This window comes from Protomyctophum parallelum (genome assembly GCF_964188405.1).
Source record: "Protomyctophum parallelum genome assembly, chromosome: 8".
NCBI classification, from domain to species: domain Eukaryota; kingdom Metazoa; phylum Chordata; class Actinopteri; order Myctophiformes; family Myctophidae; genus Protomyctophum; species Protomyctophum parallelum.
This window is the reverse complement of record NC_139703.1, coordinates 21,124,263-21,137,058: the sequence shown is the minus strand read 5'-3', so window position 1 is coordinate 21,137,058 and position 12,796 is coordinate 21,124,263. Positions and strand designations below refer to the sequence as shown.

Here is a 12,796-nt window from a genome sequence, read left to right as displayed (position 1 = left end):
TCCATAATCCAAGACCTCATCATTTCATGCACTTTGTTAAAACCAGTTTGTTTCATAGTATGTGTATTACAGAATGATTGATGAATACTGTGATTCTATTGAAAACTTTAGTGTATCAAGATTAAGACTTAAGAGTCAAGAGAAGGTCTGACATTATTGTGGGTGTTTAATTTTACAGCATGTTTTATTTATTTTATTGTAGTATTCTTTTAAGACCAGCTAGGCTCAGTAGGCTGTCATCGACTCATCGATTTGTTTTGCATTATGCAAATAGTATGCACTGCAGTATCTTTGTCTTTAAATAAGAAGTGTTATAGGAATAAAGATGAATACTGCTATACAAGGTTTAAGTATTTTTTTAATATATATTTTAATATCATTGCTATAGAAATTAGAAAGTTAAGAACTGATGATCATAACTACAGTACATTATTTTTTTTTTCATATAAATATATACACAAGGGAAAACTGACTTCAGACTCGACTCGGACTCTTGGTTAAAGACTCGGGACTCGACTCTGACTCGCTGTCAAGAGACTCGGGACTCGACTCGGAGTCTCGGCCTCGCGGTCAAAAGACTCGAGACTCGACTCGGACTCGCTGTCAAAAGACTCCAGACTTGACTCGGACTCCAGTTCTGAGACTCGTGGGCATCTCTGCCTGGATGTTGAAAGTGGACTGAGTGAGGATGTGAGCCGAGGCTAGAAGCGTTCAGTTACACACTGTCTTGCTTTATTTATTTTTGGCTTTCGCCTTTATTTTATATTTTTTATGGAGGGACAGACAGACAGGAAATGGGGAGAGAGATGGGGGGGAAGACATGCAGTAAAGGCCGTCGGGATCGGGAGTCGAGCCCGCGGCACACAGCCAGACTGGATTACCAGCCAAGGTGCCTGGACCGCGAGCCCTGGCCCAGGCCCACACTGTCTTGCTTGCAGTAATAATAGGACTTCATTTGGGAAAGGCTGTACATTTAAATAACGACGGTTGTTCTTGAAAACCTCCATCTTGCAGTGTCTGTCTTTTGTTTCATTTATACATTCAGAATCTGAACCAATCTTTATTGTCACATCACATTACAAGTAACGTGGGTGAAATTGTTGGTTGTGCAGCTCATCATTGCAGTTAAAAGACATATAGAGAGAAGAGCGTTCTCAACGTTTTTGGCCGGGGACCCCCGGAAATGCTTTGGCCATGTCTCGCGCCCCCCGCCCCGCCCCCCTTCCCACCCCCAATCAGAGTCCTGCACGGGTCCAATTTTTTATACCCGCACCCGCCCCGCCCGTCAATCATCAGTTCTGCTACCCACCCGTTAGCCGTGATTTATATAAAACTCGAAACCAGAGCCGACCCGCCCGTCAAAAAATGGACCCGTTACCCGCCCGTTACCCGTTCGTATCACAGGCACCGATAGCTTCATTGACTTTATTTCATCCAACACCGCATGTGGTGGTGTGGTGATGGTGATGGTGGGCGGCGGCAGTGTGTTGCACACGGAACGGAAGACATGTAGTTCATGACTGAGGCTACTGCTGCTTATTATCTAGCTTACATCTTGTGTTGAATGTTGGCATTATAAATTATAATCCCTTGGTGTTTCATCAGCGCGAACGAAAATATAGGCTACAGTCTGCAGCCTGGTGATAAAAAAAATAAACTCCACACGTGAAATGCTACGATAAGGAAGCAAGGATTAGACGTGATGTCACTGCTATGCAACAAGGAAGTAGCATGAAGCACAGCAGCAGAAACAGAACGCCATTATGAAGGAATCGGCAGTGATGTGACATCACTGTCGATTCCTTGAGCATGTGACGGATTTAACTTGTCTCCACTGTTGAGGAGAAACCCCAGCTCAGCTGCTGTTTATAACATTGCGCAGTGCGGTTTCCCGTGCAATTTTTTTTGAAACATTAGAGAAAATATATCATAAATTAATACTGAAACCAGATATATTCATTAAGGAAAGTTTATGCATGTCATGTACTATGTGTACTATGTAAACTCTTCATTTTCATTTTCCAGCCATTCAGTTGCAAAAAAATAAATAATAATAATACTATAGTACTACGGGGCTGCGGTGCTCTATAGTACTATGCGTATGCACATAAAATGCTATTCTAGTACCGTCTACATAAAATGATATAAGTCTGTATAAAATGCTATCTAAGTTACATAAGTTGAGCCTTTGCATATGCCTGTAAGGTCGTCGGGGCTAGGGCAAGTGCTACGGGCCATGATGGAGTCTGAAGAGGTGGGTTTTCAGACTACAGCGGAAGATTGGGCGTGAGGCTGCAGTTCTGATCTCTCTCTCTCTGTCTTCCCATCTATTTGTCACCTTTCCTCCGCCCCCACCATGCCAGACAACACGGCTGGTATCCGCACCCAGCGTTCAGGTTTCAACCGCCATGAGCAGAACGTCTACTTCCTGCCCATACTGGTGGTGGACAGTGGGCCTCCCTCCCTCAGCTCCACAGGCACGCTGACCATTCGCATATGTGGCTGCGACCGCGGTGAGTTAACCGCCATTTATACTGAGTTACGTTCTTCTGCTGGGTGTCATGCACCAGAAATAGCTTATCTAAAAGTTCACAACACGTCGCGACGCATTATGCATCGTGAGTTTATGGGTTGGCTATTTTTTGGCCAACCCTTACGGCATCGAGTTGGCTCTCATCTCAAGTGACGTGGAGATCCATGGTGGATGCCCTATGCTCCCAAGGGGGCAAAGAGGACTAAGTCAAGTCAGTTAAGTCTTAACTGCATCTCTTACATGTGAACCATAGACTGTAAAAAATATGGACAAAGCGTTCCCCGGGTCTAACATGAACGTAAAATGAAGCCTGTAATAATATGCTAATTCCTGATGTAAGTCGCCATCTTTTGGTACCAGCTGGCCATTGGCTGGCTCCGTTTTGTACCAGCTGGTCATTGGCTGCCCAGACAACGAGGCGGGACTTCCCCCCTTCTTCTCCGTTGGTTTTTATTTTGACTCGAGTGGGAGGAGAAGACTCTTGAGTGGGAGGGGAATCCCGATCATAGACTGTAACGGTAGCCACGCCCCTCAGAACATACGCGACTTTATGGTCATTTTTTTAATTAATGGGACCATAATTTTCCAAAAAGAATATTATGACATTAGAAATGAGACTTTAAACTAGTGACTGGAAGAAGAAAGTATTCATGACCATGTTTATTAAGGTAATACAGTCTAGGTGAAGTTGGGCCAAAATACATGGGCCTCTATGGAGCTATGGGGCTTTTTGGGTCCAGTCCAGCGCCACAACAGGCCATTATATGAACTACCGATTTCAAATGAGGCTTCACGAAATATCTGGCTGACTGCCCCCCTGATGTGAACACATAACACTCAAATGACAGTAAATCATTGGTTTACACTACACCAATAAGTAATTTAAAGTGCTTACCTGTGGTGTGTAATTGCAACTAACTACTAATATTATATTCCTGAATGCTTAAGTTTACAGCATAATCCATTGGTGATCGAGATTCTACTATACGTGTACAGTGGCTTTTTTATGTATATTCTTTCCTGAATATGATGCTGTTCTCGTTTTGTGTCCAGTGAACAAACAAACAAACAAACAAAAAATCGGACAACATCTGATTATGGAGTTTACATGCTGAAACTGAAACCATTGCACTTGCAGTCTTGCAGTCGAGTGCATACATCCTCTAACTAATCCTATACAATTGTGAGATCTCCCCATCTGTCCTCAATGTTTACCTTTACGTTCAATGTGACCTTTACGTTTGACCTTTTCAATCCAAAAGTTAATTATTTTCCTGGAGCTTACAGGAAACTTCATGACAGTTCCATTGCCAATTGGCATAATGGTGTGAGTAATGCACTGTACAACTGTGTCTCTAGCTTGCTTACTGTGATTAAGACCCGACCTTGATTGGGATTATCAGTCATGTTTATATGGGTATTATACTACCTACATTGGGGTATGATTGAGTTTACACTGGCAATGTAAAAATAAATAACTGGTGTCAAAACGTGGTAAAACACAGCAGTATTAGCATTAGTGAGATTCAAGGGCCGCTTTTTGAATACAAATGGAGTGCTTCTTTTTCTCTCTCTCTCTTTGCACTACAGATGGAGCCATCCAATCCTGCAACGCTACAGCCTACGTGATGAGTGCTGCTCTCAGCCCCGGAGCTCTCATAGCGCTGCTGGTCTGCATGCTCATCCTTATCGGTAAGTGTTCATCATAAGTATGATGAAGGGGCACGGGGGGTTCCTCTTCATCACGGACACACCTTCAACAACAGCACGTCCATCACATTTCCCGTCAGAAAGGTGCTCTAAAGTGGAAATAAACGGTTTAGGGGCGACCGTAGCTTAGTGGTAATCATAAAGTCATCGGTTCGCCTCCCGGCGAGCCCATGTCTACGTGTCAAAGTGTCCCTGAGCAAGGCAATTAACCCCTAACAGCTACCCCTGAGCGCTCATTGTGAAGAACCACAGCCATCAGCCATCGGTGAAGCTCCATGGGATCAACAAAGATCACTCCCACAATTCTGTTAATATGACAGTAAACAGTGAAATCCTGAGTGCTAATGTGCTGTAACTAAGTTACATACATTTAACCAAATGGACTTGCTGTGTATGAAGAAAGTACTGTAAAAAAGGTTCACTCCACTCAGAAATTCATGCAACCAAGCATACTTTAACAGCCACTTTTTTGAAGTTATCTATATTTCAGCATTGAAATCACACACACGCACAGCAGCAGAAAAACAAGGGACAAAAATAAATGAAAGGGGATACATCTTTCAACATTCCTTCACGGGTGACTCACGTCGGACATTTTGTCTGTGCTATTTTTTACGAAGGGACAGCTTCTGCCTGTACGGCGTACAGCCGATGCCGCCTGGCTTTATCCGTGATGTCAAGTCACTTTGTTCTGTGCCATGCACACTGGAGATGGGATGGAAGAGGGGGGAGAGGGGGCTGCAAACAGGCAAAAAGAGCTGCCTCGGCACTGTATCCCTCTGGAACAGAAGGCTTTAAATAGACAAGCCTTTTCTCACTTTCTCTGTTACAAAGTTGTACGTGAACGCGAGCCCTACACATACACATATGCATGCACACACGCGTCAAACACACACCCCAACGTGCACACAGATACACAAACACAAACTAACACATTATGCTATTATACTCAAACACAAATGTGCGAGCACACACACACACACACACACACACACCCACGCACCGCACATACTCATACATTCTCTCTCTCTCTCTGCACTCTCTCTCTCTCAGAGGAAGAGGAGGGCCTGAGAGGGTTAGCATTGTCATCACTGAAAGTTTGATGAGCCGGCTCTCTCACTCTCCTCATCCCGCTCTTCTGAGCCACAGATAAAGAATCAAGATGTTTTGTCTCCCTGGCGCGCAACACTTTACATAATGTTTTACATTATGTGGGCTGTGAATGATGGATGGCGTGACACAGGGTTCGCTTCAACTTTGAATAACGGGTTGCTTGTTTTGCTTTGCTTTCTTGCTTTGAAACAGCCTCTGTAATGAGGCGAGTTAAAGCCGTGTTTCCCATTAGCCAAAACATATTCCGGTGTGGCGACGTCGAAAGAAGGAGCATGATTTATTCATCAAGTTTCTAAAAGCCTAGAAATGCTGCATACTGTATGGTGCATACTGTATACCGTAAATCCTCTTTTAGGAACCTGGGCTATTATTTGTCTCAACCGATCCCGATACCGGGCTTTTATTGAAAGGAGGCAGCTATAAGAAGGAGGAATTTATTTCAAACTTTCAAACTGATCATAATGAACAAATCACATTTTGGGTCAGTTAGAACACAGTAAAATGTATTGGGCTCATGTAGCCTATTGAAACCAAGTCCTCATGAAATATTGAACAGTGCAGTTGAAGGTGCTCAATGGTCATTTTAACTGTTTTTCCATTATTGGCATATTGCCTATGGTAAATACCATAATAACATCAACACATCAATTTAACTTGAATAACCAATGTCATTGTAATTTGAAGCTACCGGTATATGATTCCCTGCTTTCATATGACATAAAAAAAAAAATACAATGGCAGTCCCTCAGTCAAATCTGGTCACATTCACAAATATACCGGTATATAACTTCAACTGAGATAGACTACCACAGTACTGTGGTAAAGGCCTACAGTTAGGCTACTGACAAGTTCAGATGCAAATAATAACTTAAAAATAAAATGTATGATAGGCTATTTCATATACCGGTAATATCAAATCAGAACAGTGCAACACTGCAGTGCTTCAACGGGAGAGAGAGAGAGAGAGAGAGAGAGAAAGAAAGAAAGAAAGACGTGTTAGAGAGAGCGTCTCTCTCTAACGCGCGCGCGCACGAGAGAGAGAGAAAGACAGAGAGAGAGACGTGTTAGAGAGAACGTCTGAGAGAGAACGTCTGAGAGAGAGAGAGAGAGAGAGAGACTTGTTGCTAACAGGGTCCCGTTAGCAACAAGCTAACAGCATACCGGTGGTACGTTCGTTCCATAAAATGAGAGATCCACAACGCGCATGTAGCCCTGGTCCAAGGCTTACAGCGAGCCTCTCTCTGACGCCTTGTGGAAGTACCTTCCACAGTCCTCTGGTCATATTTCCACTCCCGTGCGCTGTTTTTCTAATACCAGCAAATAAACAAAACAACGTAAACACTCACCGAAACAAAGCCTGCTAGACCTTGGTAAAAGTCTATTCTCGAACCTGGGAAGCGTCTCAGGTCCCCAGTTTCTCTCTAAAATGCACTTTGTGCCATTTTAATAACGCAATGTACCCTGAATTTAACGACGGTAACGCTATCCTACACTCGCGAACCGCCAGGATCACATTACTGGCGGTTCGCGAGTGTAGGATATCGTTACCCAATTAAATTCAGGGTACATTGCGTTATTAATATGGCACAAAGTGCATTTTAGAGAGAAACTGCGGACCTGAGACGCTTCCCAGGTTCGAGAATAGACTTGGAGCTGCGCCAGTGCGCCAGGCTGCAAAACCCCCCATGCGCTCATCGATCTGCCGTTTATAGAACCAACATTCGTTGCATGAAGGGCAGATCTGTGGGGGCTCTCTCCCGAAGTTAACTTTGTTGTTGTATTGTGTGCGAGCCGAGCACCGCGGCCACGGCATCTGGACAGTGGACGCTAACGTGACAGGCACAGCCAGCCAGAGCAGCGAAAGTACCAGATACGGCACTTGGGAAAAAAACAACACAAAAAACCCCGGCTCATAAAAGGAGGCCTGAATTTATTACTTAATTCAACGCCATTCCCGGTGATTAATAGGGGCCCGGTAATTAATAGAAAGGAGGAGTTTATTGGAGGATTTACGGGTATATAACCTCTGGCCTCCAGAGGTTATATATATTTGTTGTTGGTAAAGCGCCAAGGTTTGTTGCTCTGGAACTTATACAAACAAACTTAATGTAAGCGTCTAAACTTGCCAAGAAGCTCAAGTTCATCCCCCCAAAATAACTTTTTGTCTATCGATTACTCAGCCCATGGACATGGAATTTGTATGTGTATAATTATATATATATTTTTTGTTTCCTTTGTCACATTCCTAAGCCAATAATTTAACTACCATGCAGTGGTTCCCTATGGAGACACAACGAGACTCCTTTCTTTTTCTCATGGTGTCAGATTTAGGGCTGCAAATTAGCAATAATTTAGATAATTAATAACATATGTATTATATATATATTATTAATTATATATTATTATATAATATTAATTAATTGATCATTTTGATACTTTTGAAAAAGCTAAATTATATATAAAATAAAATAAAAGTCCTCCAAAATCAATGAATTTTGTAAATCTGAGTATCATTATTATTGGTATTATTCTTAATTTAAATTGATTGAATCAATTAGTTGTATTAAAGGACCACTTTTCAACATCTCTTCATATACAGTAATTGGTCCTCAATAATGTTCATGATAAAACACCACCATTTTTTCCTACTCAGTCTGTGTCTCATAGGAGGGCTTTGGGCAGTTCGGACACCCGTCCACCAGTGACATCATCATTAGACAGATTTTTATTTTAGATTTGTTTTAAAATATTTTTAGATTTTTATTATCGTGAGAACGATGGCTTCAACTTTTGCATTGCAACTTTTCAGGAAAAGAAAGCCTGCCGTTTCTATTAGCTTGGATTCACCATCTGAACTGCCCACAGCCTTCCTATGAGACACAGACTGCATGAGTAGAAAGAAATTGTGGTATTTTATCAGTAACATTAGTTAGGACCAATTATAGGAAGAAGTTGAAAGTTGAAAAGTGGTGAAGTGGTCCTTTAACTGTAGCACTTGCACCCCTAGTCAGTTTGCACTGGTTGTGACAAACCAGTCACCACAGATCCAACTGAGTGCTGTTGAGTGGTATAGAAATTACTCCCTCACGACTGGAGGCACAGATTGAGTGGAAGCACTTGGATGCTAGATTGTAGGACCTGCAAGTGCTGGGCTCAGGGGGATGAAAATGGACAGCAGTGTTCCAACAGTTGTTCGCTGGTATTAATAGAGTAGCTAGCTGGACTGGAGTGAGCTGTGAAAGCTACAGCAATCATCACATTAGCCAATACTTTGCTGCTTCCTCCTTCTCCCGAGGCCGGACCACCCCTATTACATCAATTGTTGGTTGATGAGAACAATGAAAACACATTTCTGGGCCCAGGCCGTAGCGTAACGGTCTGGGCACCGGACTGGTGATCCAGTCGCAGTGTGCCGCGGGTTCGACTCCCGGACCCGACACGGCCCTTACTGCATGTCATCCCCCCATCTCTCTCCCGTTTCCTGTCAGCCTACTGTCTGTCCCTTCAAAAATCAATAAAAGGCGTAAGCCGCAAAAAAAAAAAAAAACACATTTCTGCCTTATTACCCTAAAAGCATGACAACATACTAGTATGTACACACAGATGGATACGTTTTGTCCTGTTCTTTAACAATACACATACTTCCAATGAACACATGTATACAGACACAAAAGCATCTTTCCGCCCTTAACACATTTATCCCTGGAGTCCAAAATTTGGGGCGAAACAATTAAAAATATATACCGGTATATCGAAATTGTATGTAAAATATGTGAATAAATAAGTGCTTAACTGCATAGTAGTGAAGGACTAAGGGAGCAGCCATTAACCACCTAGTGGCTAGGTCCTAGCCCAAGCAGAGAGCGGGCTCCTTCTCCCGAGGCCGGACCACCCCTATTACATCAATTGTTGGATGATGAGAACAATGAAAACACATTTCTGCCTAATTACCCTACAAGCAAACAGTCCCTCTATCAGTTCATTTAAGGAGGCCCGATGTGATGAATCCATTCCACTGCGCTGCAGCATCTGCACGCATCCGTTCCAATTACCAGCCATCTGCCGTGATGAACTCCTGGGCTCGCTCAGCCAGCGTGGCCCAAGGGGAAATGAGCCGTCTTGTCAGGAACGCTTATCGAAACACCTGTACACAAGGGGGGCCGGGGCCATTGTATGTTGAGGTAATGGATGTATACAGTGTACATTATGGTTCCTACAGAGGTAGAGCATGTAGCTATGCACTTGTACATTGCCTCGGACATGCTAACCTGTAGCTAGATACTGTAGGCAACCCGTGGCAGCAGTAGCGTTTATGGTGTGCATAACAGATACAGTGATGTATGAGTCTGACGCACGCACACTGGCAAGATTTAAGTCAAAAGTGAATGTCAGACTGTAAGTTATTGATGCCGTTGTTTTACACAAGCCACTTTGATTAATGGCGTAAGCTACAGTCTGACATTAAAATATCTTGCCTTTAACAATACTGCCAATAGCATGCAGTATAGTAAAATAAATAATTATAATTATCCCCAAACAAAAGCACATTACCACCACCCGCAGTGCGATGTGATGGAAATGTCCTGCATTTACAGGAAGCAGCTGATCTGTATGTACGAAACAGTTTGCAGTGTCAAGGTCCCCACCTCCCATTACTCTCCTCATCAGTGAGAATTGAGAGTAATTGTCTGAGCGAATGCTTGGCACACATGGCGGCACGCTCCAGAGCCTATCACGTAGCTGTGACGGCTTCCTGGACCCCGTGGCAATTAACTCCCATTTATAGAGGAGAATAAACACAATGAGCTGAGATGCTGGCATCCCAACGGACCGCACCAAACAATGCAAGTGGAGTGTGATTGTACATTATCAGTCAGAGATATTGCATAAAAAGCCCCCAGACGCTTTTCAGTGAGTTCCCTCTTCGCCCGGGCGCCGCTTTTCCGAGCAGGCCGTTTTCCCCTCAGCAAGTTATTATTCAGGTCATTTACAACAAATAAAGACAATTCCTGGGACCTGCAACAAGTCATTTGTATAGATTAATATGCTTGTCACAGACTCTCTTAGTGCTTAGTGAGTGGAAAGGAAGGACCCAAAATTGGAGGAAAAAAAGGGTAAAACAAAAAAAGAGCCACCTACCAACTTCCAAGGTAACTGAACATTTGAAAAGATTTGATGCCAAGCCGGGACACCCATAAAATATCTTATAGTTGTTAGATTAGATTAAGTACATATTGGTAAAACTGTCTGTAGATGGGGATTGGGGAAGGATCTGAATTAAGTAATATTACACTCAAGGGTGTGCTTTACCGTGATTATTGGCACGGCAGTGATGTGGCAATTAAGCATCACTCAAGAACCAATAATCACACCCTCGAGTGTAATATTGTGATTATGCAGTTACCAACAAAGCAAAACACATCAGTGTATTCATATTGTGGGGCAATTAACTATCAAAATAAAATAAAATATGTTTCGCTATTCCTATCTCTGTTTCCCTGTAAATAGAAGAGTTGATCTGACTGAGGCATTATAGTCCCGGTTGATTCAAAGTAGCAGCTCTCTGTCACAGATGCTCTGTCTCGATCACCAGTCAACAGTCAACACAGCTGAGCTGTCAAAGCCGGCCCGGTGCAATGGGATGAATTCCAATATCCTCTGAGGTATAGGTCGCGTGGCCAATGTGTGTGTGTGTGTGCGTACGTGCGTGTGTCTGTCTCTCTGTTTGGGGCGGTTAGTGGCTCGAGCGTCTGAGTGAATTGAAATCTGCTTAATCACATATGTAGGCAGTAATTAAAATGAGATTAAATCTTCATTGATTTATCCAGATGCATACAGCCTTTGTTTTCCTCATCTCATTAATCTAATAAGGGATCCATCTATATATTTTTTTTATCCAGACTTAATCGACCTCGCCATTGTTCTATCCATATGTACAGTAGTTGGTGTCCTCTGTTTCTCGGCAGTGATGTACAGTAAACTTTAACTCTGTGGTGCTTTGGACTCACTTTATTGACGGAAAGATTGACATCCCTTAAGATTCTGGGCAAAGCAATTAGGATTGTGGAAAATCAATTCTCATGTAAATTAAATATTATTTGAGAAAGCTAATTGTCTTCATAGGGGGTCAAAGTAAGTTACACAAATTTAAATTAGAACGTGTGTGATTTTGGCCTCCATGAATTTAAAACATTAAACAAATGTGCACATTCCAGTAAAACCTGTTGTACTTGAGAGAAACCTTATTGAAGGACCTGACTGCATTTTGATCCCAGGGGTTCAGTTGGTTATGTCTTTATATTTACTTTGATGAAGTGCACTTCCTCTTTTACCATCAACCTTTTGCCTGACAGCTCATATTCCAAATATATTTATTATGCAGTCCCTGAACCTCATTCAAGTCACATGATTTCACTTAATGACAGTTTTCAACATCCTATGATTTGTGGCATTTACCTCAAACCATATCGGGCGCCTCATTTAACAACGTGTGTAATGCTGAACAAAAACATAAACATCCACATGATTTAATATCACAATACCCGCCTGATGATAATCTTTAGTTTTATGTCTCTCTCAGTCTCACGGCTACTTCTCTCTACCTCTCTCTACCCCTCTCTACCCTTTCCCTCTTTCTATCAAAGTCCTGGTCTTGCTGATCGTGAGCCTCAAGCGGCACAGGAAGGGCCATCGGATGTCCGAGGACGAGGAGGACATGCGCGACAATGTCATCAAGTACAACGACGAGGGCGGAGGCGAGCAGGACACGCAGGCGTATGACATGAGCGCCCTGAGGAACCTCTACGACTTCCCCGAGGCCAAGAGCTGCTCCTCCGACTCTGGGCCGGCGGACCTACGCTCGCTGCGCCAGTGGGTCCAGACGGCCAGCCGGACGGGGGCGGGAGGGGGCGGCGCAAAAGGAGGCGGGGCAGCGGCGGCGGTGGCGGCGGCAGACTTCACCGTCTTCAAAGGCTACATCCGCAAGAAGGTGGAGCAGGCGGACACAGACCTGTCGGTCCCGCCGTACGACTCTTTCCAGACGTACACATTCGAGGGCAACAGCTCGCCGGCGCTCTCGCTCAGCTCCATCCACACGCTGTCCACCACCTCGGAGCAGGATTTCTCCTACCTCGGCGACTGGGGGCCGTGCTTCAAGCAGCTGGCGGGCTACTACGCTCCCCCGGGGAACACAGAGGAGGAGGAGGGGTCCTAGCACTGAGCTAGGTTTGCACCCGAGACCTGAAAACTCTCCGCTGTGCTCTTCTGCCTGTAATGTTACTTCTTATATCCGCCTCCTCCTCTGACCCTCGAGTGTTCCACTGAAGGCCTATTCATACTCCAGTTTTAGGTGATGAGGTGACCACAGTTTCGGTGGTCACCTTATATCGAATAGTAGATCAAAATAAAAATGTACACAATCACAGAGAGCCAAGTCAATAT

General features: G+C 43.7%; 1 protein-coding gene across 1 annotated transcript in view; it reads left to right on the top strand.

Moving 5' to 3' along the window:
- Positions 1-12,569, top strand: part of LOC310862593 (cadherin-22-like) — a gene marked incomplete at both ends in the record, with an annotated part of 136,225 nt that extends 123,656 nt beyond the window's left edge. Inside the window, 3 exon segments of the mRNA XM_083770572.1 lie at positions 2,364-2,513; positions 4,124-4,225; positions 12,001-12,569. Coding sequence (XP_083626698.1) covers positions 2,364-2,513; positions 4,124-4,225; positions 12,001-12,569 — 821 coding nt within the window.
- Between the last annotated feature and the right edge of the window lie 227 nt (positions 12,570-12,796).